General features: G+C 52.0%; 1 protein-coding gene across 2 annotated transcripts in view; it reads right to left on the reverse strand.

The window, feature by feature from the left end:
• Positions 1 to 12,326: 12,326 nt before the first annotated feature.
• The window catches only part of LYRM4 (LYR motif containing 4), a 114,485-nt gene continuing 103,481 nt past the window's right edge, over positions 12,327 to 23,330 (reverse strand). For both annotated transcript variants that reach the window (XR_016394515.1, XM_022586588.3), the window contains one exon: positions 12,327 to 12,758. Coding sequence is in view for 1 of the 2 variants with exons in the window: in XM_022586588.3 (XP_022442296.1) it covers positions 12,690 to 12,758 (69 nt within the window). In the remaining variant the exon portion in view is untranslated. The remainder of the gene's footprint in view (positions 12,759 to 23,330) is intronic.

Genomic DNA, 23,330 nt, shown 5'->3' on the forward strand with positions numbered 1-23,330 from the left:
GTCTTTATAGGGGCCCCTGGCAGGGCTCTCTAGTGTTTGTGGTCCAGCGCCTCTCTGGACAGCTTTGGGTGAAGAACCCCTATCAGGAGGCTGTTCTGGGGCAGCTGAAGCAGGACCTTGTATACCCCAAGTAGGCGGAAGAGGTTACTCTTTCTCGGAGGGAGTTAGGCTTTGCCTAATTTTTACATTATGTAAGAGGAAATGTGTGTTTATATTCAGAACCACTTTAAATGGCCTAGAGGATTCCATTTGTATGTCCCTTTCAGTCTGGTTAAGAAGTTGTGTTTTTACGCACAGACTTAAGGCATGTTGTTTATAAAATTATATTTTTCGGCCAAAAGATCCCTAAGCCTGTGTGTTGCCCATGTCACAGTGAAGTGCCGACCCTGAAATTAGTGAGGTCTGTTTGTTGTATTAGGATTGTAAATATAAATCTAATTCAGTTTGAAGGTCCCTGGGATATCTAAAAATTGATAGTGTGGATAAGTACAGATATAAATGGATAATAAATTGCAGGCAAGTCCTTAACAATGAAATACACAGTATGTTCTTTTGGAAAAAAAAATAGTCCACATTTAGAAAAATCTGTGAGTCCCCTGCTTAGCTCCCAACCTCCCCGCCCCCTGACTCCCAAATCTGAACTAGAGGTTGCTTTTGTTACCAGATCCTGAGTGATTTTGGACTTTGCTGTTGACCAGATAGTCATTAAAATGAATTTCTCTATTGGTGTCACTGCCCTGAAAGAGTAGATTTTCTGGCCAAGGAAACACCTTCAAAACGGCTGTAAGGTGTTGAGTTCTGAAGCTGGGGGCGGCCCTGCCCTGCACGGCCCACCAGAAGGGAGCCAGGAGAAGGTGCAGGGGAGGAAGCGCTGCTTTGGGCCCGGGCCTGCCTGCGGCAGCCTCCCCTGCCCCAAGGCCCTGACCTGGGCTGCCGTGAAGGCCGAGGCATAGCATCTTGGGCCTTTGCTTTCGACTCTGCCACATCCAGGTGGTTCAGGAGACCTCACCAGATGAATTTGTTAGAGCCAAGGGTTTCTGAAGCCATCGGCACGGCACCATCCTCTGTGGGTACAGGCATGAGGGGCCCTGGCAGACACCTGTGACGTGTTACCTGTGTGTGACAGCGGAGGCTGGGCATTGTCTGGCAGCAAGTTCCAGCTTCTGTGAAGGCCCTCCCTTTGTGAGCGATGGTCTGACTTCTGCAGGTGAGCCCAGATCCCGGTGTGGTTGAGGTCCACGGCCATTGCAATATCACCAAACACCCAGGTCACTCCTCTAGGGTCTGAAAGTGCAATGTCGCTCACCCAGGTGTGTCTGGGATCCCCGAGCTCTCTCAGCGGACTGCCTGTGACAGCTCTGACTCGACAGAGGCTCCCAGCCCTGTGTGGGATAGGGGCGGATCTCAGGGTCCAAGATGACCATGGCTGTTGGGGGCACCGAGCCTGCCCTCGCGAGCTGGAACCAGGGGGCTCGAGTGGTCCTTTATCAGCCATGCAGCAGTGGCAAGAGTGGGCACTCTTCCAGACAGGATATTTTAATTCGATTATGTGGAATTTTGTACACTTCCTTCTAACAATGTGAGAGAAAATAACCTCATTACCCTCCCTTTTGAGATCTGCCTGAGAAATGTGCCCCGTAGGATGTCTGGGGTGAGTAACAGATTTCTGTGAATGTGATTTTTGATACTGTTTATTTAAACTGAGAACTACTGTAGTCCAAACACAGCCCTTGTGTTTCTCCTCGGTTTTCAAAAGGATGATTATATTTTTGTGGTTTGAAAATGTCTTTTCAATTCTAAGGATTTTTTGGGAAATTTTCTGTTTGCTGCTCTGCTGTATGGTGATATTTCTGTATGTGTTGCACCTCAAAAAATGCTGAACCCAAAGTCCTGATTTGAATAAAGAATGTAAAGAAAGCAATTTGGGACTTTGAAAGCTGTCATTGAGTCTGTGGACGTGTCTGGTGGCCACAACTGGGACGGGGGCGGGGGGTCGAGGTGGCCACCGGCACCTAGTGGGTGCTGCTAGCACCCTACAAGGCACAGGATTTCCTTGTTTCTTAGACGGCGCAAGACTTGGGTTGGGAGGCTGGGTGCTATTTACAGGGAACCTCAGAGACTCCAACACAACTCTAGGAGATGGGCATTACTCCTACTTTACAGCTGGAGAAGCTGAGCTCGGAGGGGTTGGATAATGTGCCCAGTGAGTAAGAGGCTGGGCTTCTACATCCAGATGACGGACTATTCCTCAGCCATAAAAAAGAATGAAATGGTGTCGTTTGCAGCAACATGGATGGACCTAGAGATGACCGTCCTAAGTCAGAGAAAGACACGTGTATGACGTCACTTACATGTGGACTCTAAAAAAAATGACACAAATGAACTTACTTACAAAATAGAAACAGACTCACAGAAAACAAACCAAAGGTTACCAAAGGGGAAAGGCCGGGGGCGGGGGGGAGGGATAAATTAGGAGTTTGGGATTGACATGTACACACTGCTATATATAAAATAGATAATCAACAAGGACCTACTGTGTACTACAGGGAACTCTACTCGATACTCTGTAATAACCTACATGGGGAAAGAATCTGGAAAAGAATCGATATATGTATATGCATAACTGAATCACTTCGCTGCACACCTGAAACTAACACAACATTCTACATTAACTATACTCCAGTATAAAACAAAAATTAAATAAAGGAAAAAAGAGAGAGAAGCTGAGCTTGGATTTGAACCCAGGAGACTGTCTGACCCAGACCAGCTGTTGCTGCAACAGACACAGACACAGAAGAGACTGCGTCTCCGCAGCTCGGCCACAGCAGAGGGAGGAGAGTGCCCTTGCTCCTCCTTTCCTCCTTGGGCCTCTCAGGGGTGCAGCCCTACACAGCTAGACTCTTCATGTCTGGACAAGAGGGCAACCTCCCTCTGCCTCCTACCTCGGTCCCGTCATCAGAGTTCCTGTTCCCTGCTTCTTCTGGGGGACTGACACTGGGACCAAGTTCCCTTTTTACTGGGGAAATTACCTACTAAAAAATGTGAACTAACTTCTTGCAGGCCCCATATTTCAATAAAACATAGCATTAGTCAGGGTTCCAAACTGCAAGTTACAGAAACGAACTCAAGCCAGCTTGAGGAAGTGGGGCGTTGGTGTGCTGGATCCTGGGCTCTCCTGTGGCATCTAAAGGCGGCTGGGGGGCTTCCCTGGTGGTGCAGTGGTTAAGAATCCACCTGCTAATGCAGGGGACACAGGTTCGAGCCCTGGTCCGGGAAGATCCCACATGCCGCCGAGCAACTAGGCCCATGCGCCACAACTACTGAGCCTGCGAGCCACGACTACTGAGCCCGCGTGCCTACAGCCTGCGCTCTGCAACAAGAGAAGCCACCGCGATGAGAAGCCCGCGCACCACAACGAAGAGTAGCCCCCGCTCGCTGCAACTAGAGAAAGCCCGTGCACAGCAACAAAGACCTAACGCAGCCAAAAATAAACAAACAAACAAACAAACAAACAAACAAAAAAGGCAGCTGGGCCTCTCCGGGCCTGGAGGCCCATGCGACGCTCCTGGAACCTGGAGGGTCTCTGCCTCATTGTCTCTGCTCTGTGTGCTGCCGTCTTCTCTCCCTGCAGACTGGATTTCTCCTTGCCTCTGTCTCCAGGAGCGATCGAAGTCTACTCTGTCCCTCCCGAGTCTGTCACTTGAGTCCCAGCACACAGCTCAGGTAGAAACAGAACTCTGACTCCCAGTGCTGACTTTCTAAGGGAAAAAATTTGGTCCACTGTGGGTCAGAGGTCCATCCCTGTTCCATGAGCTGTGGCTGGAAGTCGGGGAAGGATCATGATGCAGAATGGTTGCCGGGGGCCCTCCGATTCCTGCTGTGAGGGGGCAGGCAGGGCTCTCGTGCGACAGCGGATACCCCAGTGTCCCCACCGCAAATAAAACACACACACGATGATGTGAAATGTCGACGTACAGCCGTGCAGTGTGTGCCTGTGGACGTGCGTTTGCCTTAAGGGGCTGCGACGCTGCATCTCAGCGAGGGGCAGCCACCCTGCCAGCGTCTCAGGGTTGAAGCACTTGAGTTCCTTCACTCCCTTCTTTCTTCTGTGTCTCCAGTCACTTGCATTCATTCTTTCCTCTGTGTCCCGTCCACTCCACCACTGCCCTCAGCCAGGCTGCAGCCCCTCAGGTCCACGTTATGGCATCAGTTTCCCCGCCAGCTCTTCACTCAGGGTGTTCTCTGTGTTGCCGTCCAGTCAATCTGCTGCAGACGCCATTCCCTGCTTAAAGGCTCCCTCTCCCACTGAGTAAGGCTCAGGCTGCTCAGCCCAGAACCTGTGGCTCAGAAGGAAGCAATTTCTCCTTTTGTATCTCACCCCCTCCCCGCTTCCAGCACTACCTGATCTCTGACTCTCCCAGGTAACTCATCCCCTTAGCCATTTACACACATCTTCACTACGGTGCTAAATGTACTGTAATTAAGGGAAGGCTCCACATCTGGCCCATCTCTACATCCCCTAGGGCGTCTGACACAGTTTCTAAACGAACGATAAAGCGGCTACCAGTTACTGCTGGCTTACTCGGTAGCAAACACAGTAGGAGAACTTTACGTGCCTTATGTGTTTACAATCCTGACAGCAACCCTGTACGTCCAGGATGTGACCAGCTCCATTTCATAGATGAGGAAACAGAAGTTTAGAGATGCCATCAGGAAGAGGCAGAGCTGGAGGATGAAGGAAGGGACGACTTTCTCGGGTGTCTGTAGCTCGGGCGACCTTGAGGCCCTGTCCCTACTTTCTCCATAGGAAGCCCATGAGGAACCAGGATTTGCCCCGTCCCAGTGAACACTCACCGGTGTGCTGCCTCCCTTTTTCTTTCCTTTTTTTGGCCGCGCCATGTGGCTTATGGGATCTCGGTTCCCTGGCCAGGGATTGAACCTGGGCCCTGCAGTGAAAGCACAGAGCCCTAACCACTGGACCGCCAGGGAAGTCCCCCTGCCCCCTACCTGATACGCTCTCCACCCTCCGGCACCAACTCTGCACTCTCCCCCGAGGCCTATTCCAGCCCCAGGATCTCTGTGAGTTCTGTTTGGCCCATATGCTGCTCTCTTGCTCTTGCGGCCTGGCCAGCACTTGGTCGTTTTCTGGTTGTTCTCCACGTGTTGGGCTCCCCAACAATGAAGTCAGATTCTCAGGGGCAGGGAGCCCTGGCCCACATGTGCCTCCACCCCAAACTGCTTGCTCTGCCTTGAGTACATTCAGAACTTTCTTTTTAACCCTGTGCCTGTTGGGAAGACATGTGAGGGAACAGTTGTTGCTGGGTGACCAAGAGCTAGATGTCCCTTTCTTTTTCAGCTGGGTCCAAATTCTGCTTTAGGAATCGCAGAAGCCAGCAGAAGCCAGGGAGAAAAAGTTTTTAGCTCAGAAGAAGCTGGAAACACACTTGTTGGGTCAGACACTGGCCTGGTGGCTGGTGAGGATTCCGAGGGGCCAAGGGCCCCCCTCCCCGCCAGTCCCCGGCCCATCCATGAGTTCCCTGTGCCTTTGCAGAGGGCCAGCCGGCTTCACTGTCCAGTTAATCCCAAATTCATATTCTTATGGACCATGGGCTGGGCTGAATGTTCTGGCCAACCCCAGATAGCACCAAAGTTCCACATGAAGCTGGGGACAGATCCTGAAGATTTCTTGCTGAATTGTGCCAAAAACTAGCACTCAGGGACTTCCCTGGCGGTCCAGTGGTGGGGACTCAGCGCTTTCACTGCCAGGGCCTGGGTTCGATCCCTGGTCAGGGAACTAAGATCCCGCAAGTCCGGCGGTGAGGCCAAAGGAAAAACAAAAACCAAACCAAACCAAACCCCTAGCTTTCAGATGGTCTCGAGGATGGTTTCTTTCCTTTTGATTAATTGCAAGCTTTTAGAGCTAGAAAGGTCATTAGGGGTCTGGCCAGTGCTGACCCCCTCGAACACAAATGCAACAGCATCCCCAGGTCTCGGGCTGTCCTGCCCCGTGGCTTTTTTTTTTTCCTCCCACCACCTGCATCCCTCCCATCACACCATATTCCTGTCTTCCAATTTTTTTTTTTAAAGAATTGTTTTATTTATTTTTGCAGTCTGAGTTACGGATATATCGTTTCACCTCTTTGAATCAGCTTCTGTTTGTAGAGTCCCATTAGGAAGTGTAAGGCTGTGGGTTTTTTTTTTTTTTTTTTTGCGGTACGCGGGCCTCTCACTGTTGTGGCCTCTCCCGTTGCGGAGCACAGGCTCCAGACGCGCAGGCTCAGTGGCCATGGCTCATGGGCCCAGCCGCTCCGCGGCATGTGGGATCTTCCCGGACCGGGGCACGAACCCGCGTCCCCTGCATCGGCAGGCGGACTCTCAACCACTGCGCCACCAGGGAAGCCCTCAAGGCTGTGTTTTTAAAGTGAAAATACATGTTAAAATTTGGCAAATTAATAATCCTAAATATGTTACCTGTTTGAAGTGTGAGTGGAAGAGTCTATCTGGCAAATCTTGATAAGACTCTTAGCATTAATATTGGAGTCCTTCATCATATAGCCTGTATGTGCTTTGTATACCACACATACGCACCTGAATGAAATACTCCTTTAAAAACTAAGAACCAGTTATACTGTTATTGAACTGTCTCTGTATTCAAGACAGATGAAGCCACATGAATTCACTTAGTAACTGACGGGAAGTTCTACTGAAATATTTTAACAATGTTTAGCTGACATTTAGGTGATACCCTCTGTAACTTTCTGGCTGATGAGAGGGAAGCGTTTCTATTTTGTACCACTGAACTTCCTTTGAACGCTCATCACTTTAGTAGGAAAAGGATGCAAGTCGTTTACAGGAAGCCGTTTTCCTGCCGAGCCTAGACCCCTGGAAGTCCAGCTCCTCTGGAAGGGGCATCCAGCATGTCCAATGACTGACACGGCCCTTGGGTCAGCACAGGGATGTTGAGTCTGAGAACAAGCTCAATTCCAGCTCCACTGGTGTCAACGCTTGCTCATGGTCTAATTTCAAGACAATAAGGCACCAACTTTCTTTGCTATCGCTCTTATGGTGCAGCGGTCCCTCCAGGTAGAGACACAGACAGATTCATCTCAGAGTTCTCCTCTGGGTTCTCTCTTGAGGGTCTTTGGACTTAAAGCTTTGCCCTTGAGCAAAAGCAAGAGCATCTATCTTACTCCCAAAACAGATTTCAATACGAGAAGCTGTTTTCATGAAAGGTTCCCTGAAGGACTAATAAGGGCTGCAGACAGACTGAAAAGGGAAAATCCTATTTGTTCTCAGGGGTGAGGTGAACCTATGTCCATAGAGATCCTGGGCAAATGGTCAGAGAAAAAGTACGCTTTCTCCAAGTTCCAGTTTTCTTGTAACAAAGCAAACATGAGACGAGCACCCAGGATGCACGGAGCACGAGTCCTTGTGAGCTGTTCCCTTTGTAAGAACGAGCATCGGCACAGGGTTCCGCCTTTGTCTGCCGACCTCACTAGCTGTGTCTGTGCCCATGACCCAGATGGCGTGGCTGCTTCCCGTGGCTTCTGAGTCATGCAATGACCACCGTCATGAGGCCACTGCACAATTTAAAAGGCAGAACTTTTAAAATGTTCTCCAAACCGTCCCTGTGGTTGTCTGCAACCAAGATCTGGTCATCTGGGTTCTGACCATATTTATCAAGGCACTGTGTGTCCATACCGTGGGTGGGTTCAGAAGACACCATCCCAAGCTCTGAGAACATTATCCTTGATGTAGGAAACGCTTTCTCCTTCTGCTTTCTGAGTGCTTGTCATTTCTTCAGCTGTTGCTACAAGTGTAGCCTGGCCTCAATACCTGAGCTATCCTTTCATCTAGAAAGTGGGCAACAGTTTGCATGAAGTGCCTCATAAAAAAGCAGCCCCTTCTGTTCTAAAATGTACTTGTGTACTTTCTGTATGTACTTGTTGAGGTTTTACTGTGCCTTTTAGTTTCATTCTTGGAAGCACATTCTCAGAATATGTCGACCAACTTTCCTCAGCCCTTTGTTTTTTTAATCTCGTGTCACCTTTTGCTAAATATGGAAAAATTTCCCCTACTCGTCCTGTTCCCAGTGATGATATATATCTATAGGCTTTAACCTATAGAAGGAGAATATCTGTTCTTCAGAGAGCTAAGGGGAAGTCTCTCTATAAGGGTCTTTCAAGCTGCTTTATTCCAGTGGATTCTTTAAAAAAAATAAAACGAATCTACAGAAATGATATTTTCAACATTTGGAGGTAAAAGACACATTTGTAGACGCTAGACTTTCTGTTTGAACTTGAAGTTGATTGGACCTAGCAGGGGGAGAAAGCGCAGACAGTGTCCCCTCCTATTCTGTCTCAGGTGGTGGCCTACGTCTGCTCAGCCACCGTGGCCCCAAACCTGGGGCTCCAGGTGCCCCTTACGCCCCTGTACACCTCACATTCACCCAGTCGGTAGTCCTGTTGACTCTATTTTCTTTTCTTTCTTTTTTTGGTCCTGTTTTGTTCCTAATGTACCCCCCAGTGGGGTCCAGTAGTTAGCAAGACACGTGACACCTGTGCCCTGAAGATACTCGTGGAAATGGCCCTGCACAGGAGACCCACAGTTTTGGCTGAGGTTGCCTGCCTACTCTTCAAAGTTTGCTCTGTGGCCCTGAGTAAGTAATAAATTAAGGTTTTCTACTAGTTCTCTGTATTAGTCTGTCACTGCTTCATAACAAACCACCCCAAAGCTCAGTGCCTTAGACAGTAGTTGATTATTGACCACAGAGCTAAGGGGTGGCTAAAGCCAACTCACCTAAGCTAGACTGGCCTGGGGGGCTCTGCAGGGCGTCTGTGCCCCACGTGTCTCCTGCCCCCTGGGAGGAGAGCCCTGGCCGAGGCAAGGTCTTCTCAGGGTGATGCTGACTGTTTCCAACATCACCGGCCTCGGTGAAGCCACCATCATCTCTTGCCTGGATTACAAGTGTTCAGTCTGACCCCCCCATTTCTCCCACCAAAAGCTGGTCGCCCTGCATCCTATTCCCGCTATAGCAATGTGACCTTTTAAAAATACAGACAAGATCCTGCTTAAAAACGCCGCTAGCTTCTTGCAGTCCTCGGGTCCCCGCCTCCCAACCCAGCCTCGCCACCAGCCATCCTGGGCTTCCTTTAGTTCCTTGGGTTGCACTGTTTTTCCTGATTCAGGGCTTCGCATGCGCAGCCGCTCCCGCCTGGAGAGCTCCTCTCCCTGCCCTCTGCCCAGCCCACCCGCCTCTCGTTTCATCTGAAAGCCCCCTTCCTGGGGAGGCCTCCCCTGACCCTCACCGACCCCTCCTGCAGCACCTGTTTCCCCATCTGTCGCACTTGGCAGACCCACCGTTTTCTCACGTAACCCTCTTGCGAGGTTGCGGGCTCTGAAGGCAGGGCCGGGGCTTGGTCGCTGGTGTGTCCCTGGCTCCTGGCTCCTAGCCAACACTGAACAGATGAGATGAGCGACGGGGGGTGGGAGGGGGCTGGGCCTGCGCATGACCGACTGGAGACGCTGCTCAGGGTCTCAGTTTTCATACCTGTGGGCTCGGGGGTTGAGCTTGCTGAGCTCCAGTATCTGCTGGTCCAAGGTTTGTCATCTTTGTGGCTCCTTCCAGCCTGTCGCCTTTGCTCCTGGATGTTGGGTGGCACATTTGCTGTGCCCAGGGACTTGAGATGTTGGGTGAGGCTGGGGATGGAGGGACGGAGGTGACAGCTGCTTGGTGGCAGCAGGCAGAGGTAAAGCGAGCTACGCCAGCTCCACCTGGAGAACGAAAGCCATGTGCTTGGTCTCCCAGCATCGAAGCGTTACAGCCAGACCAAGCACGTGTTACCTCTGAAAGTCTAGAAACCAGCACGCTTGGTTCCTGTCTCAGGCCAAGCTGGCTTACACTGTGGTATTTATTTTCTCAGCGCTGACACTGGAAAGCATCCTCAGCCGGAATCCCACCTCTAGGACAGCCACACATTCTGGAGGCTGGAGGCGGCCGGGACGGAGGGTGCATCCTCACCCCAAGGCCTCAGGTGGGGCCTCGTCGAGCAAATGGAGTGCTTTACACAAGCGGCCCTCCCCACAGGGACATCCCCTTGGGTCCTCTGAACCGGGGACTCCCAGTGCAAGGTGCTGCCTGCCGTACCTGCACCGCCAAGTTGAGGGATCCGTTTGTGGCTTTTTTTTTTTTTTTGCGGTACGCGGGCCTCTCACTGTTGTGGCCTCTCCCTCTGCGGAGCACAGGCTCCGGACGCGCAGGCTCAGCGGCCATGGCTCACGGACCCAGCCGCTCCGCGGCATGTGGGATCTTCCCGGACCGGGGCACGAGTCTGTGTCCCCTGCATCGGCAGGCGGACTCTTAACCGCTGCACCACCAGGGAAGCCCTGGCAGGTGGATTCTTAACCACTGCGCCACCAGGGAAGCCCCCGTTTGTGGCTTTTGTCACAGAATTCTCCTTCATGCCTTTCCAAATTCCAAATGCACAGTTAATTTTATCTGAGCTGCAAAAGTTAGCTCTGTTTATTAAGGCTTGGGGCATGTTCAGACCCATCCGTGCGCTTTAATTAACATAAGAGCCACCCGCTGTTGAAGGCCTGCAGGACAGAGTCCCGTTTGCTTGCTCCACTGTCTCTGTGAGTAAGGCCTGGGGGGAATGTGCTGTGAAGCTGCTATCCTGCTGGCAGCCCCAGCGGAACTGCTGGGGAGAGGTTCAACTCTGGGCTGAGGCTTCCAAGTAGCAGCTGCTCTAATCAAGTGTAAATCAGACGTGGCTTCCGCTGGCGGGCACAGGGGTCGGACGCAGTTGTTTCTGAGTGACCACACGCCTGCCTGGTGCAGAAGGGAACGTGCCCCAGAGCCACACCCCCGGCTGACATGCTGCCCCGTGACAGTCAGCTGAGGGGGGCGCACACTCCCATTCCCTTCACTGTCTCCCTTCATCCTCACACCTCGGCCCTAAGATGTGCAAGGACCTGGGTTTATAGGGGTAACAGATCTGGGACCAACCAAGGGTTGGTCTCACAGGCACACAAGACTTTAACCACGGGTCAAAGCATCCTGAAATCACACGTTATATTGCCAAACAGAATGACTACACGTTTAACCCATTTGGAAGGCACCATCACAACAGTATCTACGATCCATAGATAACGTGGGCACTCACAGTCTTTAACACGGGAGGGAGGACATGGACCCAGGCCACTCGCGCTTGGCTCACATGACTGTGAGAATTAAGACGCAGGGAGCGGTTCAGTGGCAGGTCAGTGATAGTCAAAGCTATTTTAGGACCTGTAACTATTTATATGAGCCTGTTCCAAACCCAAACACGTGAGTAATGAATTCACTCAGTACTGTTTATGGAGGTAAGCCAAGAAATCTCCCAGTGTCCAGGTCCCTCACAAAATTCCCAGAAGTCAAGTAAGTTATTTACTACCTTATTTCCCTGTTTTTAACTGATGTGTTTCCAAGGATAAATGCATACAAATACTGTTTTCATCTGTAACATCCTCAAAGGGCAGAGTTTCCCGAACTGGCTCAACATTAGAAAGACCAGGAGAGCTTTAAAATGTATTTATAAATCATTGTGCCTCACCTCTCACTTATCAAGTCAGAGTATGAAGCACTGAGAAATTCCTCTTTAAAAACTCTCTGGGGCTTCCCTGGTAGCGCAGTGGTTGAGAGTCCGCCTGCCGATGCAGGGGACACGGGTTCGTGCCCCGGTCCGGGAAGATCCCACATGCCGCGGAGCGGCCGGGCCCGTGAGCCATGGCCGCTGAGCCTGGTCCGGAGCCTGTGCTCCGCAAAGGGAGAGGCCACAACAGTGAGAGGCCCGCGTACCTCAAAACAAAACAAAAAAACTCTCTGTCTCTCCAGGTGATTCTGACTCAGTAAGTGAGCTTTGGGATGCATGTCTCAAACCTTGGTGTACACTGGAGTCTCCTGGGGTGTGTCAGACAGAAGATTCTGATTCAAAAGGTTTGGGGGTGGGGCTTGAGATTCTGCGCTTCCAGCAAGCTCCCCGGTGGGGCTGACGTCGCCAATCCCGAGACCACAGTCTGAGCAGCAGGTTGTACGTACCTGTCCCCAGGTGTGCATCCACACACAGACCACCTCTGCTGTTGCACTGGGCCCAGGTCTGAATTGCAGGGCGCACCCTTTACCGTTTCAGCTCTGCCCTACTCCACGCTGCCCCCAAATCTCTACTGGTGCTTGGACTTGCCTTTGCAAAGGGGGGACTCAGCTCAGGGCCGGACCCTCCCTGTTGGTCTCCCCACTGACCCGCCAACCAGCAGGAAACAGAAGGGCATTAACCGTGATGGGCGCGTCCGGTATAGAGGCCTAGGGACCTTCTTTTTATTGTCAAGGACCAAGAAACAAACTCTGGGAATGCTGTATACAAGTGCTGAGGAGCTACAAGGAGGGCTGGGCTGGAGGAGACGCAGTAATACACGGCATTCTCCTGAGGGGCTCCAGCTCTTCATTCTAACACTTGAACCAAGGAGAGACAGCCACCCCTTGTCACTAAGGCTGCAGGAGAATGGGAACCTCGCTCAGTTCATCAGGCAGAGTGAGAAGCTATGTAAAGCTGATGTGGGAGGCCACTTGTGGTCTGCTGGGAGTGCCCTTGCCAAGCAGGATGGATGCTGAAAGTGGTCCACGGCTGCTGGTGGTGGCTGGTCCCGGCTCCCTAGGTCCTGGGCTTCTCTTGATTCTCAATGATGAGCTTGTCAGTCGAATACATTTGGCCAATGTGTACCTGGAGGCAAAGAGAAGACACAGACCAAGAACCATGGGCTCCGTTAGCCGTGAAACTCAGAAGTGCGTTTCTACATTTAGGTGCAGATGTGCACCGTCACAGGACGTCGTTCTGGAAACGGCACTGTGGGGCGGGGTGCAGTCACCAGCTTCGCTTCTGCTAATTCCCGGCACTGTCCCACCCCACTTCCCGCACTGTGGGAACAGTGGGAGATGCCCACTCGTTCCTGCTCGCCCATGGGATGGTCCCGACCGCGGGCTGTCCTGAGCCAGGTGAGACCCAGCCAGACCTGTGCACAGCAGCTCCTCACCCAACAGGATTTCTGGCCTTTAGGACTGTTTCTTCCGCAAGGATGGACTTTCACCGTAAGGCACTAGTGAGCTCTGTCCACGCTGGGGCAGAGGAAGCACAGCTGGACCCCTGCTCTGCCACTCACCTGTCACGCTGTCCGCCTCCTCCCTCTGATCTCAGCATCCTCACCTGTGGGATGAGGGCTACAGGGCTGCTCCCAGCTGATCTTCACGTCCTTTGCTGCTCCAACAGCCTTTGGACCCTCAACACAGTTGGCACCTACGTGGTACGAGAGCCCTGGGGGCAGCTGGGGAACCTGCCAGGGGCCGTCACTGTGGACTCAGAGGCGAGGATGCGTGTGCTGCAGCGGTGGAAGGTGTAACGGGCTTCCTGTCACCTCCTGGGGGGCTGGCTCTCTGCCTCCTAACGTGTCTTACAGCCGGCAGCAGCCGTGAGGGAGGCTGTGAAGCCCGCTGTCCCCACCTTGCAGCCTGCCTGGACCACCTGGGTGGTCTGTGCCCAGGGCCTGTGTGAGGTCATGTGCTCATTCAGGTCTGCCTGGGAGCCCCTCAAAGGCAGCGCAGGTGACCCAGGCACGCTGTGGCCCTGGGTCCTGCAGTCCTGCGACCACTGACAAAGGGGTGAGAAAAGCAAGCGGAGAGCAGAGGGCTCTGCAGCAGAGACGATGTACGGGCATTTGTTGAATGAAAGCCCCAGCAAGCCCTGGAGGAGGTGTGAAGGGCAGCCCAGCCCCGGCTGGGCCACAGATGAATGGCAGGCACCTCCCGTACTGGGACTGTGCTTGCGTGAGGCTGGAGACCCATCCCTGCCCTCAGGAAGCTCAGAGTCCAGGAGGGAGACAGACAAGGAGGGAGGCAACTGTAACCTGATGGCTGGAACATCAGCAGCCGTCTAGCACTATGAGGTAAGTGGGATATGGGGCCACACACGGAAGATGAGAGGCAGGAGGGAGGTGCCTGGGTTCCTGATGACCATGGAGCCATCACACCAGCCAACTTGCTGGCTTAATGCCAACTTTTCTTTTACATGACAGAAAAATAAACCGCCACATTTTTAAAGCTACTGTCATTTGGGTTTCTTGTTATACACAACTAAACCAAACCGTAACTGATGTGAATGTATATTGTGAATTTTAAGTGTAGTCTATATGACTATTGATAAAAAGGTCACTGCAGACAGGAAGGTGTGCTGTGTCCTAGGATAAGTGGAAACAATGTCCCTGTCACCTGGGAAGGCACCATTAACAGACAGTCTGTGAATTTCTAAAGTTTAAAGAAAACCACACTGGGACTTATAAAGGTCTTCTTTTGTCCCACAATATTTGCTTTAGAGTATGTGGCTATTAATATTTTAGCATTTTTTCTGTCTAGTCTTTTAATTCACTTATACATTTAAACTGTATGTGTGTATATATAAACAGAATATTTAAATTTGGAATAACTCGCTTTTCAAAACTTCATATCCTTATGTCATTAAATAGTCTTTGAAAGGATATCTTTAGTGACTGATAAAGTGCATTGTAAAGACGCACGGTAATTTATGTAACATTCTCATATGACGAACACTTGCAGAGTTTCTGCTTAGTCCTGGGATTACCATTCTCATGTATAAACCTTTCATAGCATCTCTGCTTTTCTTTTCTTATAAAAGGTTTCTAGAAGTGGAATTATTGGGTAAACAGGTATGAATATTTTTATGGTTCTTGATGGATCTTGCAAAACAACTTCCCAAAAGTGTGCATTTGCTCGACAACTGACACTCCCTTTGGTGGACTGTTTGAAGGTTCGGCAGTGTGTTGATCGCGTCCCAGAACAAACACGTGTCTTCCCACCCAACTCACTGTGGACACCATGAGTGCCCACGGCCACCGTCTCGATGGCTCTCCAGTGTGGCCCCCCTAACAGAGGCCCCACCAGCACAGTCAACGCAGCATTTGTTTCTCATGGTCGGCAATCTAAAGGGTGGAACCTTTGGGGGGTAGGTGCAAGAAACACAGCTGTATGAGGTGACCTGGTCCCAGTCAGCTCCACGAAAAGCTCCAGAGAAAGCTGCGCTGGGGCGATCCAAAGAGCTCAAGTTTTAGGAAACCTTTAGGTCAAAACAAACCTTCAAATGTAGAGTCTACTTTGACCGAAGTATGAATTAGATTTTAAAAATTCCACTCAGAAACAACACTTTTATGGCCTTTGGGGGAAAAAACTGAATGAAAACAGGTCTTAATGGTTTTAAGAGAGCACAAAGATGAACATGTTTCTATCTGTGCAGGCCCCCTGGTCTGCTATGCACACTCCTCGCATGGCCGGCACCCTCTCGTGATCATGAGCTTCTCACTGGCGCCGCGAGACCTTGGTCCCAATCTGTCTGTCCCTCAGGCTCATGTGGATCCACACCCACCACGCAGAAGCCCACCCACCCTTTGAGTCGACCGCTGAAGCTCCCCTGGGTCCCCTCTGTAGAAGGGGCTCTCTCTCTCTCCTGGGAACACTTATTGCAATGTCTGCGCCACCTGGGGGGCACTCACGTGGCCTTGTCCTATCACGACTTGTGTGCCTGTGTCAGCTCCTCAGCATGGAGACTGGCTGAGTGGGAGGAAGCAGGGGCTCGAGCTCTGCTTGGCTCCGCTGCCTTCCCAGCAGAGTCCAGGGCAGCGCCAGGCCCGCCGGCCTGCTCAGTAAGGACATGGTAACTAACAACACCGGGGTCTGGTACCCCTGGTTATAAGGCTCTACGTGTCCACTCGTTCTAAAATCTGGTCAGTAAGTGATTATGACGTGCTTTGGTGGAAGAGCTACTAGTGGAAATACAGAATTGATACAGGCAAGTCAATAAAAATAGCGACTGGGCCGTTTACTGTAACGAGAGTGTTCACTCAGCATTAAGCAAAACCACATGATTTAAACTTGGCTCAGCAGGAGGTTTAAAGCTAATAATCCAGGGCTATAGGGATTAACCCAGAGCAATAGCAGGAGGGGTGAGGGAAATATTCAGTTCACACAGGGAGTAAATATTAAAGTTATCTCCACAAGGGCTGTCGAGATGAGGCAATAAATGTTGGTGTAACAGTTCTGTCACACTTATTTGGGCTGTAAAATGTGTCAGCTCACATTGGGGGGGGGGGTGGGCAGCCTGCAGTGCTAATGACAGAGCAAGTGGCTCCAGCAGCAGGTGAGGGGAAGTGGTCAGGAGGCGAGCAAGTGCAATTACAGCTACAATTTACAGCCCCTCCAGGACCACGAGCTGACTTCCACCCCATGTCAGACTATCACCACGCACAAATGGGTCATTAGAGCCAATCACACTTTTGCTCTATAAACTTTGGGAGTTGGCATTAGACTTCATTAGAAAAACAGACAATGACTCAACCGCAAGTAGACGGGATGACTGGATGGCCCTGAAACACGTATGAGCTCCGGGACTCATCAGGCCAATAACCTGCTGGGGAGGGAGGAGCACGATCCAGGGAATGAAACGTAGTCCAGGGTCTCAGGTCCTCAGTGCTTTCTCCTCTGAAGCCAGGAGCGTCTCCCGTGCAACACATCTCAACCTGGCTTAGACTCGGAGCGGCGGGGCTCAGTGTGGGCGGTGGGGAGGCTGCCTGGGCCTCTGATGCTCACTGCCTATGTCACGGGGCTGTTGTGAGAATCACACGACTGGACTTGAAGAAGAGGTATCGACTGCCCCAGACACTTCCTAGGCCCAAATCTATCAGATGCCTTCATGCTGTTGGGAGGATTAAATAAGAACAGCATGCGGGGGGCTTCCCTGGTGGTCCAGTGGTTAAGAGTCCGCCTGCCAATGCAGGGGACACAGGTTCGAGCCCTGGTCCGGGAAGATCCCACACGCCACGGAGCAACTAAGCCATGACTACTGAGCCTGCGCTCTAGGGCCCGTAAGCCACAACTACTGAGCCCGTGTGCCACAACTACTGAAGCCTGCGCGCCTGGAGCCTGTGCTCCGCAACAAGAGAAGCCACGGCAGTGAGAAGCCCGCGCACCGCAAGGAAGAGTAGCCCCCGCTCGCCGCAACTAGAGAAAGCCTGCATGCAGCAACGAAGACCTGATACAGCCAAAAAAAAAAGTATTTGATTCTTTTGCTCTCACGACAAACTTACGAGGACAATATAACACTATCACTATCGATTTAAAGGCTTTTATAGGCAAACTCTACCTTTGGTGTTTCATTCTGTACTTGGAAGGCCTGTAATTGCTCAAATGGACATGCCTTTCCATTTCGCAGTGGATCACACTGAAAATATGAGAAAAGGCAGCAGCAACCGTCACACAAAAAAACCCAACATGCCTAGATATAACCTTAATAAGAAATGTGCGTGATTTTTAGAGAGAAGGCTACACAACTTAGAAATATAAAATAAGTTTGAATAAAATGACACACCATATTCACGGAGAGACTGAGTCATAGAAAAACGTCAATCTTTTGCCAAATTATATTTAACACGATGATAATAAAAATCCCAACAGGATTTTTTTTGAATTACTTGAGAAAATGAAATGTTTATTTGACTGAATATGAAGTCAAGAATAAAAAAGAACATTTTGAAAGGGAAGACATTAAAGCATTTTGGGGATTCAGTTAAAAGAGAGAAATGAACAGAACAGGAGAGAGTTAGAAAACAGACCCTGTCATCCAGAAGTAGTATTTTATTCACAAAATCGTACTCGTGGGGGTCTGGGGCTCACTGGAGCGGCTGCGGCAGCTGGAGCGTTTCTTGGAGGCCTCCTAGTGATCTTCATGAAACTGGTGCATCCCGCCCTACACTGCGCTCACGCTCATTTTAACACAAACATGTTTCCCATGGCGTCCAGCAGCTCAGGCTCTTCACGAAGATGCACTGTGTCTGTCCCGTGCCTTTGAGTGCCTGCTGACACACCCAGATTGTGAGGCGTGTCTTAATGGTATTACACCTTCCTAGGGTAGCTACACTTGATCGGGGCTTTGGAAGCCTCCCCCCGCAACCTTTAAGCCACCAAGATAATGAATCTGTCAGCCTGCAGGTTCTGCCGACTGCCTGCCCGTGCCGTGAAGGTGAGCAGGGTCGTCCGTCTGTGGCCCCTATACCCCCCTCTGTTTCATAACAACGTCAGACAGCTTTCCACGCTGCCTGCAATTCACACAGTAATTCTCTCCAGTGAGATCCCAGTGCGGAGAGTCACTGTCACAGCCTTAGTCAAGTCACTTGCCCTAACAAACATTTTCCAAATAAACCATTTTTATCATACTTCATGCTTCCTAATAATTTTTAAAGAGCAAAATGAAAGAGATTCCTGAACCTTATATATAATTTTTCCCAGTCTTTTCTGTTTAGCAACAAGAGATATTATGAAACCAAAACTTAAGAATATAGGTTGCATGGTCTTCCTCTAAAAATGCTCACATATAGTAACATAACTTTGCTACTTGTAATTTTGCTATGGTCTCGTGCAATGGGAGAACACCTGAAGCACTCAAACTAGATGTGTGAAAATTCAGCCAACTAGAAAGGAGGTCCGTTCAAAGAACCCAGGGAAGAGTCTCTGTGCTCCCCCCAACCCCCTTCCACTCTGCTCTGTGGGCCTTGAAGTTCAGATACTGGCTACGCCTATTGTGGAGGGCAGTGGCGAGCAGCTGACCTCTTATTTCCTCTGTGATGCTCCTGGCGGAATGATGAACAAATTCATATCTCTTCCCTAAATCCCATGTTCCGTTTAATAGCTGCTGTGTTTCGCCCTTGCCTGTTGGGACAAGAGAGAACCCAGGTGCCAGTGTGGGCACTCTCACTGGCGTGGCCACACGTCCGGTTCACACACAGGGTCTCAGCCTGATGGCTAACGGGCTCTCTTTCACCTCAAGGGGCCCAGTTTGCATGACGAATTACATGGTTGCCCTCTTATCCACTGCTGTCAGATTTCTGGGCCATTCTGTTGTTTTTCTGCACGGCTGATGTTCAGTTACAAGAAAAAAGCAGGCTATAATGTGATGGCTTCTCTCTTTCGTTTTCCAGGCCACGAGAGTAAGGGAAATCAGAGCATTTTAACGGGTCTCAGAGGACTGTGGCCGCAAAGGAGCCTGAAGTGGAGGGCAGCTGGCAGGGGTCCCCTCTGCAGGAACAGACACGCATGTGAGGCAGCGGGTCCCAACAAGGACGAGGCCCCGAACCGCAGGGCCAGCTTTCCAGGACACATGCGGCCTGGGCCACTCTTGAGTTTCTCAGGAGGGACACGGGGTGACGGTGCAGTCACCTCTCCCTTGCTGCTGACTCGCTCCCCTGAGCGAGCAGGTCTGCTGATCTAAGGGCTTCATCATTATTATTCTAAAATTACGGTCAGATTTTCTCCCCCAGTGAGTGAATACGACCCCCAAAACCAAACAAAACCCAGGGTTGATATTTCCCCGCCAGGTGCACTTTGGGCCCAGCCCTTCCAGAAGGTGGAGCAGAGGCTGTGAGACCAGGTGGGGGAGGAAGCGTCCCCGCAGCTCACAGTGTCGCTCTAAACGCCACGCTGTCAGCGAGGGCTGGGGCTGTGTCCTCTGTCCCCCTCCACACCTGCTCTCTGCAGCTGCCGGGCACTGCTCGGGGTGAAGCAGGAGACGGGTGCTGGCCGTCCCGCTCCACACTCACACTCGCTGGCCACGAGGGGACACCAGAGACAGTCTGCTGGCCAGTGGCCTGCAGTCCCCCGGCGTGGGTGGGGAAGCTCTGCAGGCGAAAGCCACCCAGCGGCAGGGCAGCACCAGCAACTCGGTCACCAAGCCCTTCTTGGAAGCGGGCAGAGCCCAGGGCCCGAGCGTCATGTCAGAGTGAAAGCGGCACTTCCCCGGGACGGCGACGACGAGAGCCCCGGCAAGCTGCCAGAGACAAGTCCGTCAGAGGTCACGCTGCTGCCTGGCTCGGTGCCCCTCAGCCCTGCACGTGGGCCTCAGGCCACCACAACCAGCGGCCAGGCTAGGACCCTCATGCGTGAAGTGGGGGGCAAACAACAGAAACAAACAAATGAGGAATCACAGTCCGTGCGTTCTCCCGCAACCTACTTTTCAAGCTCAGCATCCTTCCGTGTCAGGACGCACAGACCTCCTTCTTTCTTTCGAACAGCTGTCTTGTCTTCCTTTGCTCCCAGCCGCGCTGGGACCTGCTGGGTAATACGCAGGGACACTGGAACAGACGGTGAGCAATGCCCTCACTTTCCCAGGGCTTGGGAGCTTCCTTAAACAACACTGGGGCCGACATACCCCAGCACATCTGATTAACTGGGCTCCCTTCTGTCTTCCTCACTCCGAAGTTAGGTTGAAAGAGCAGCCCAGTGGACACCGAGAGACAAACACCATCACGAACCAAAGTGCCTGGCAGACTCACAGAGGGAGCAGTGGGCCCAGGTGCTAAGAAGCGATGCCAGGCCGGGCCCCAACCTAGCACACACGCCCCCGTCCATCCCCAGCCCTGAGAAGCCCACGAGCTCCTGGAAGCCCCTGAGGAGCTGGTCCTGGACGGTGGGAGGGAGTTGGGACAAGGGCCGCCAACAGTGCCGGGCAGTGAAGTCGTGCCCCTGCTCGATGTGACTCAGCCCCGGAGAGCCGCCGTCTTCCACAGGCCCCAACTTGGCAGGGTCTAGGAGACACTTCAGCGTATGTGAAAGGACACTTGGGGGTTCTCAGGAATGTCTGGAGGAAGGAGACCCCTCGAAGCACAGGGTCCCTGCTGGCCGGGAGACAGGGCAAGGCTGACTTTCAGCTGGTAAGGGCCACACTTGTGAAAACGCTGAACTACTTCCACACTCGGCACCTGACTGCTGCTCCGACCCCCCCTCTGCCACCCGGTCTCCCCCTTCCAGGAGGCCTGGGCCTCGCGCTGGGGTCCCCGTCTGGCTTGGTGGACTACTTTCCAGATCCAGCTTGGCCAGCTTTCATTCTGATGGGCCAATGCCTGTGCTGCCCTGGTGGGTAAACATCTGACCATCAGCTCTGGGGCCGGGACTCTGCGGTATAGGTTTGGGCTGTTACTGAAAAGGGATGCAGAGTTTTCAGCGACAGGCTACTGACCGCGAGGCCCACGTCTGCTTTCCTCCCAGTATTCCGCAGAGGGGATGTGAAGACAGCTGGACAGAACGGCCAGATTTCGGGCCATCAGGAAGTTATTCTGGATGAGAGAGAAAGGGAAGGCCAGAGCCAGAGCCTGAAATGATGCCACGGGTCTGACGGGACAGTAAGCTGGGTCTTCCCCTTTCAGTGCCAGCCCAGGACGGTGGCCCCTTGGTATCCTCAGTGCTCACAGGGTCAAGGAGAGGGCGGGGGGCTTTCTCAACAATCTCACCTCCCAGGCCCTTGTAGGACATTGGGACTCACTGTACACAGCCTTAGCTCTGTCCCTGGAGCCCGGCTACTGAACACACTCTCCAATTAGACACCCAGGAAGCAAAGAGTTGATACCAGAGGGACCCTACTGATGCCCAAACGGAAGCATCAACTTCAATGTCAGGACCGTGGGCTGCTGTGCCCACTACTGGTCTCCACTACGTAACCGACAGTACAGACCTTGGAGACCTACTGCGAGGTGGATGCTGTCCCGGTGGATGAAATAACTGGTCCCCGAATAACCTGCTGTGGGCAGTGGCATCAAGAAGCCAACTGCCAGTGTGACTCCACAACAGGGCAAAGAACCAGGCCTCTGAACCACAAGCTGCAGACGCCCGGCCAGCACTCGGCAGTGGCCAGGCCATGCGGCTCTCCTCCCCTGGGCCGGCTTTCACTTGCCCCAGAGCAGGACAGGCTGCAGCAGCGGGCGACACGGTGCACAGGCCAGATTGCCTGGGCGAGCCTGCACAGGGCCACCTCCACCTACCTCCTTCCGTGCCCCCCTGGCTCCCCGGGGAGAAGGAAGCCCAGAGGAGCTTCTCGCCACTGCGGTAGCCTCCTCCCACCACCTCGGGGAGATGGCCTCAGTGCACACGGCTTTTCTCTGAAGCACACAGACTGTCTCTTTAAATGTGCTCACCTTGAACTGCGACGGGGAAAGTGCGCGGAAATGAATCTTCTTGCCCCAACTTTTTGCCATGGCTGATTTTAAAAAGAGCCTGGGACCGTTCTGTTCTGTTAACGCATCTGCAATCCACAGACGGGCCTTCTTCACTGCCACTGCTTTAGAGAACTTGGACTATGGTCATTTTACTAGGAATAGGACAGCTTCATACACACACAGAAGTGTGTGACACAGTAACAGCTAAACTCTCTCTAGCACTCGACGGTTTACACAGTTGTACACACTCTATCGGCTCACCTGATTCTTACAAGGTGTGTAGAGCAGGTGGGTGTCGTCCTCATGTCTCTTTTACAGTTACAGAGATGAGGGTCTACGAGGTAAAGTTACTTTACCCAACATCACAGGGTTAATATGTAGTACTCCGACTTGAAGCAAATCTCTAAATTCTAATCCTTTCAATCTCAGTTAATTCTATGAATACATGGTGGTTTATAAACCCAGCATGAAAAGAAATAATAATAAAAAAATCAACCATAATCCCACCACCTCAAATCAACCTTATTTTTGCGTACCAATTTCATCACGTTTACATTTGAAAAGCTGGAAGACACGTGAACTGATCACGTGCACGTACAGTCTGTGCTCCTAACCTAGAACCCTCATGCCACACACGTGTCCCCACGTGTCTACGCAGCCTGCACAACTGTGAACGGCCAGCAGCGTGTTTCCATAGCTCTAGGTTTGGTCTCATTTGCAGTAGCTCAGCTGAAAACACGATCAATTCCAGGGTAGGGTTCGTCTACCCGCCCACCCCTTTTCAAGATTTTGGAGAAAAGTGTTTTTCCTGGAAGATATATTACTTTAATAAGTTCACGTGTTTTTTGCCTTTTTTCTCTTTTCCACTTGTTCCTCCCCCTCTTTACTTATGCATCCAACTGGACTAAAAGTATGACCTCAGAAATGTCCATCCCTCACAGATGGGCTGAGATAACGACCCCACTGAGTAACCAGCACGACTGCTGGAAAGAGCAGCTGGCGGACTTTGTCCTGAGATCAGTGTCCCGGCCTAGGAAGCGCCCCCTGCCCCGCGTCCCAGCCCGGGTCTGCCAGTAGGCTCACAGCCTGGCTCTGCAGGCGTTGCTCAAGCCCAGCGAGGTCCCGTCGGGGCTCTCCCACGGGCACAAAGGAGCAGACCTGGGATGCGGCCTCAGGGCTCTGGAGAACTCTGCGGTGGGCGTGGCCTTCTGCAGGTCCCAGCCCTGGTCCCAGCCACACCCACACCTCACTGCCTT

The sequence above is a fragment of the Delphinapterus leucas genome, chromosome 10 (genome assembly GCF_059928025.1).
Source record: "Delphinapterus leucas isolate spDelLeu-1000000601 "Yukka" chromosome 10, BTC_Dleu_Yukka2, whole genome shotgun sequence".
Classification (NCBI taxonomy): Eukaryota; Metazoa; Chordata; class Mammalia; order Artiodactyla; family Monodontidae; genus Delphinapterus; species Delphinapterus leucas.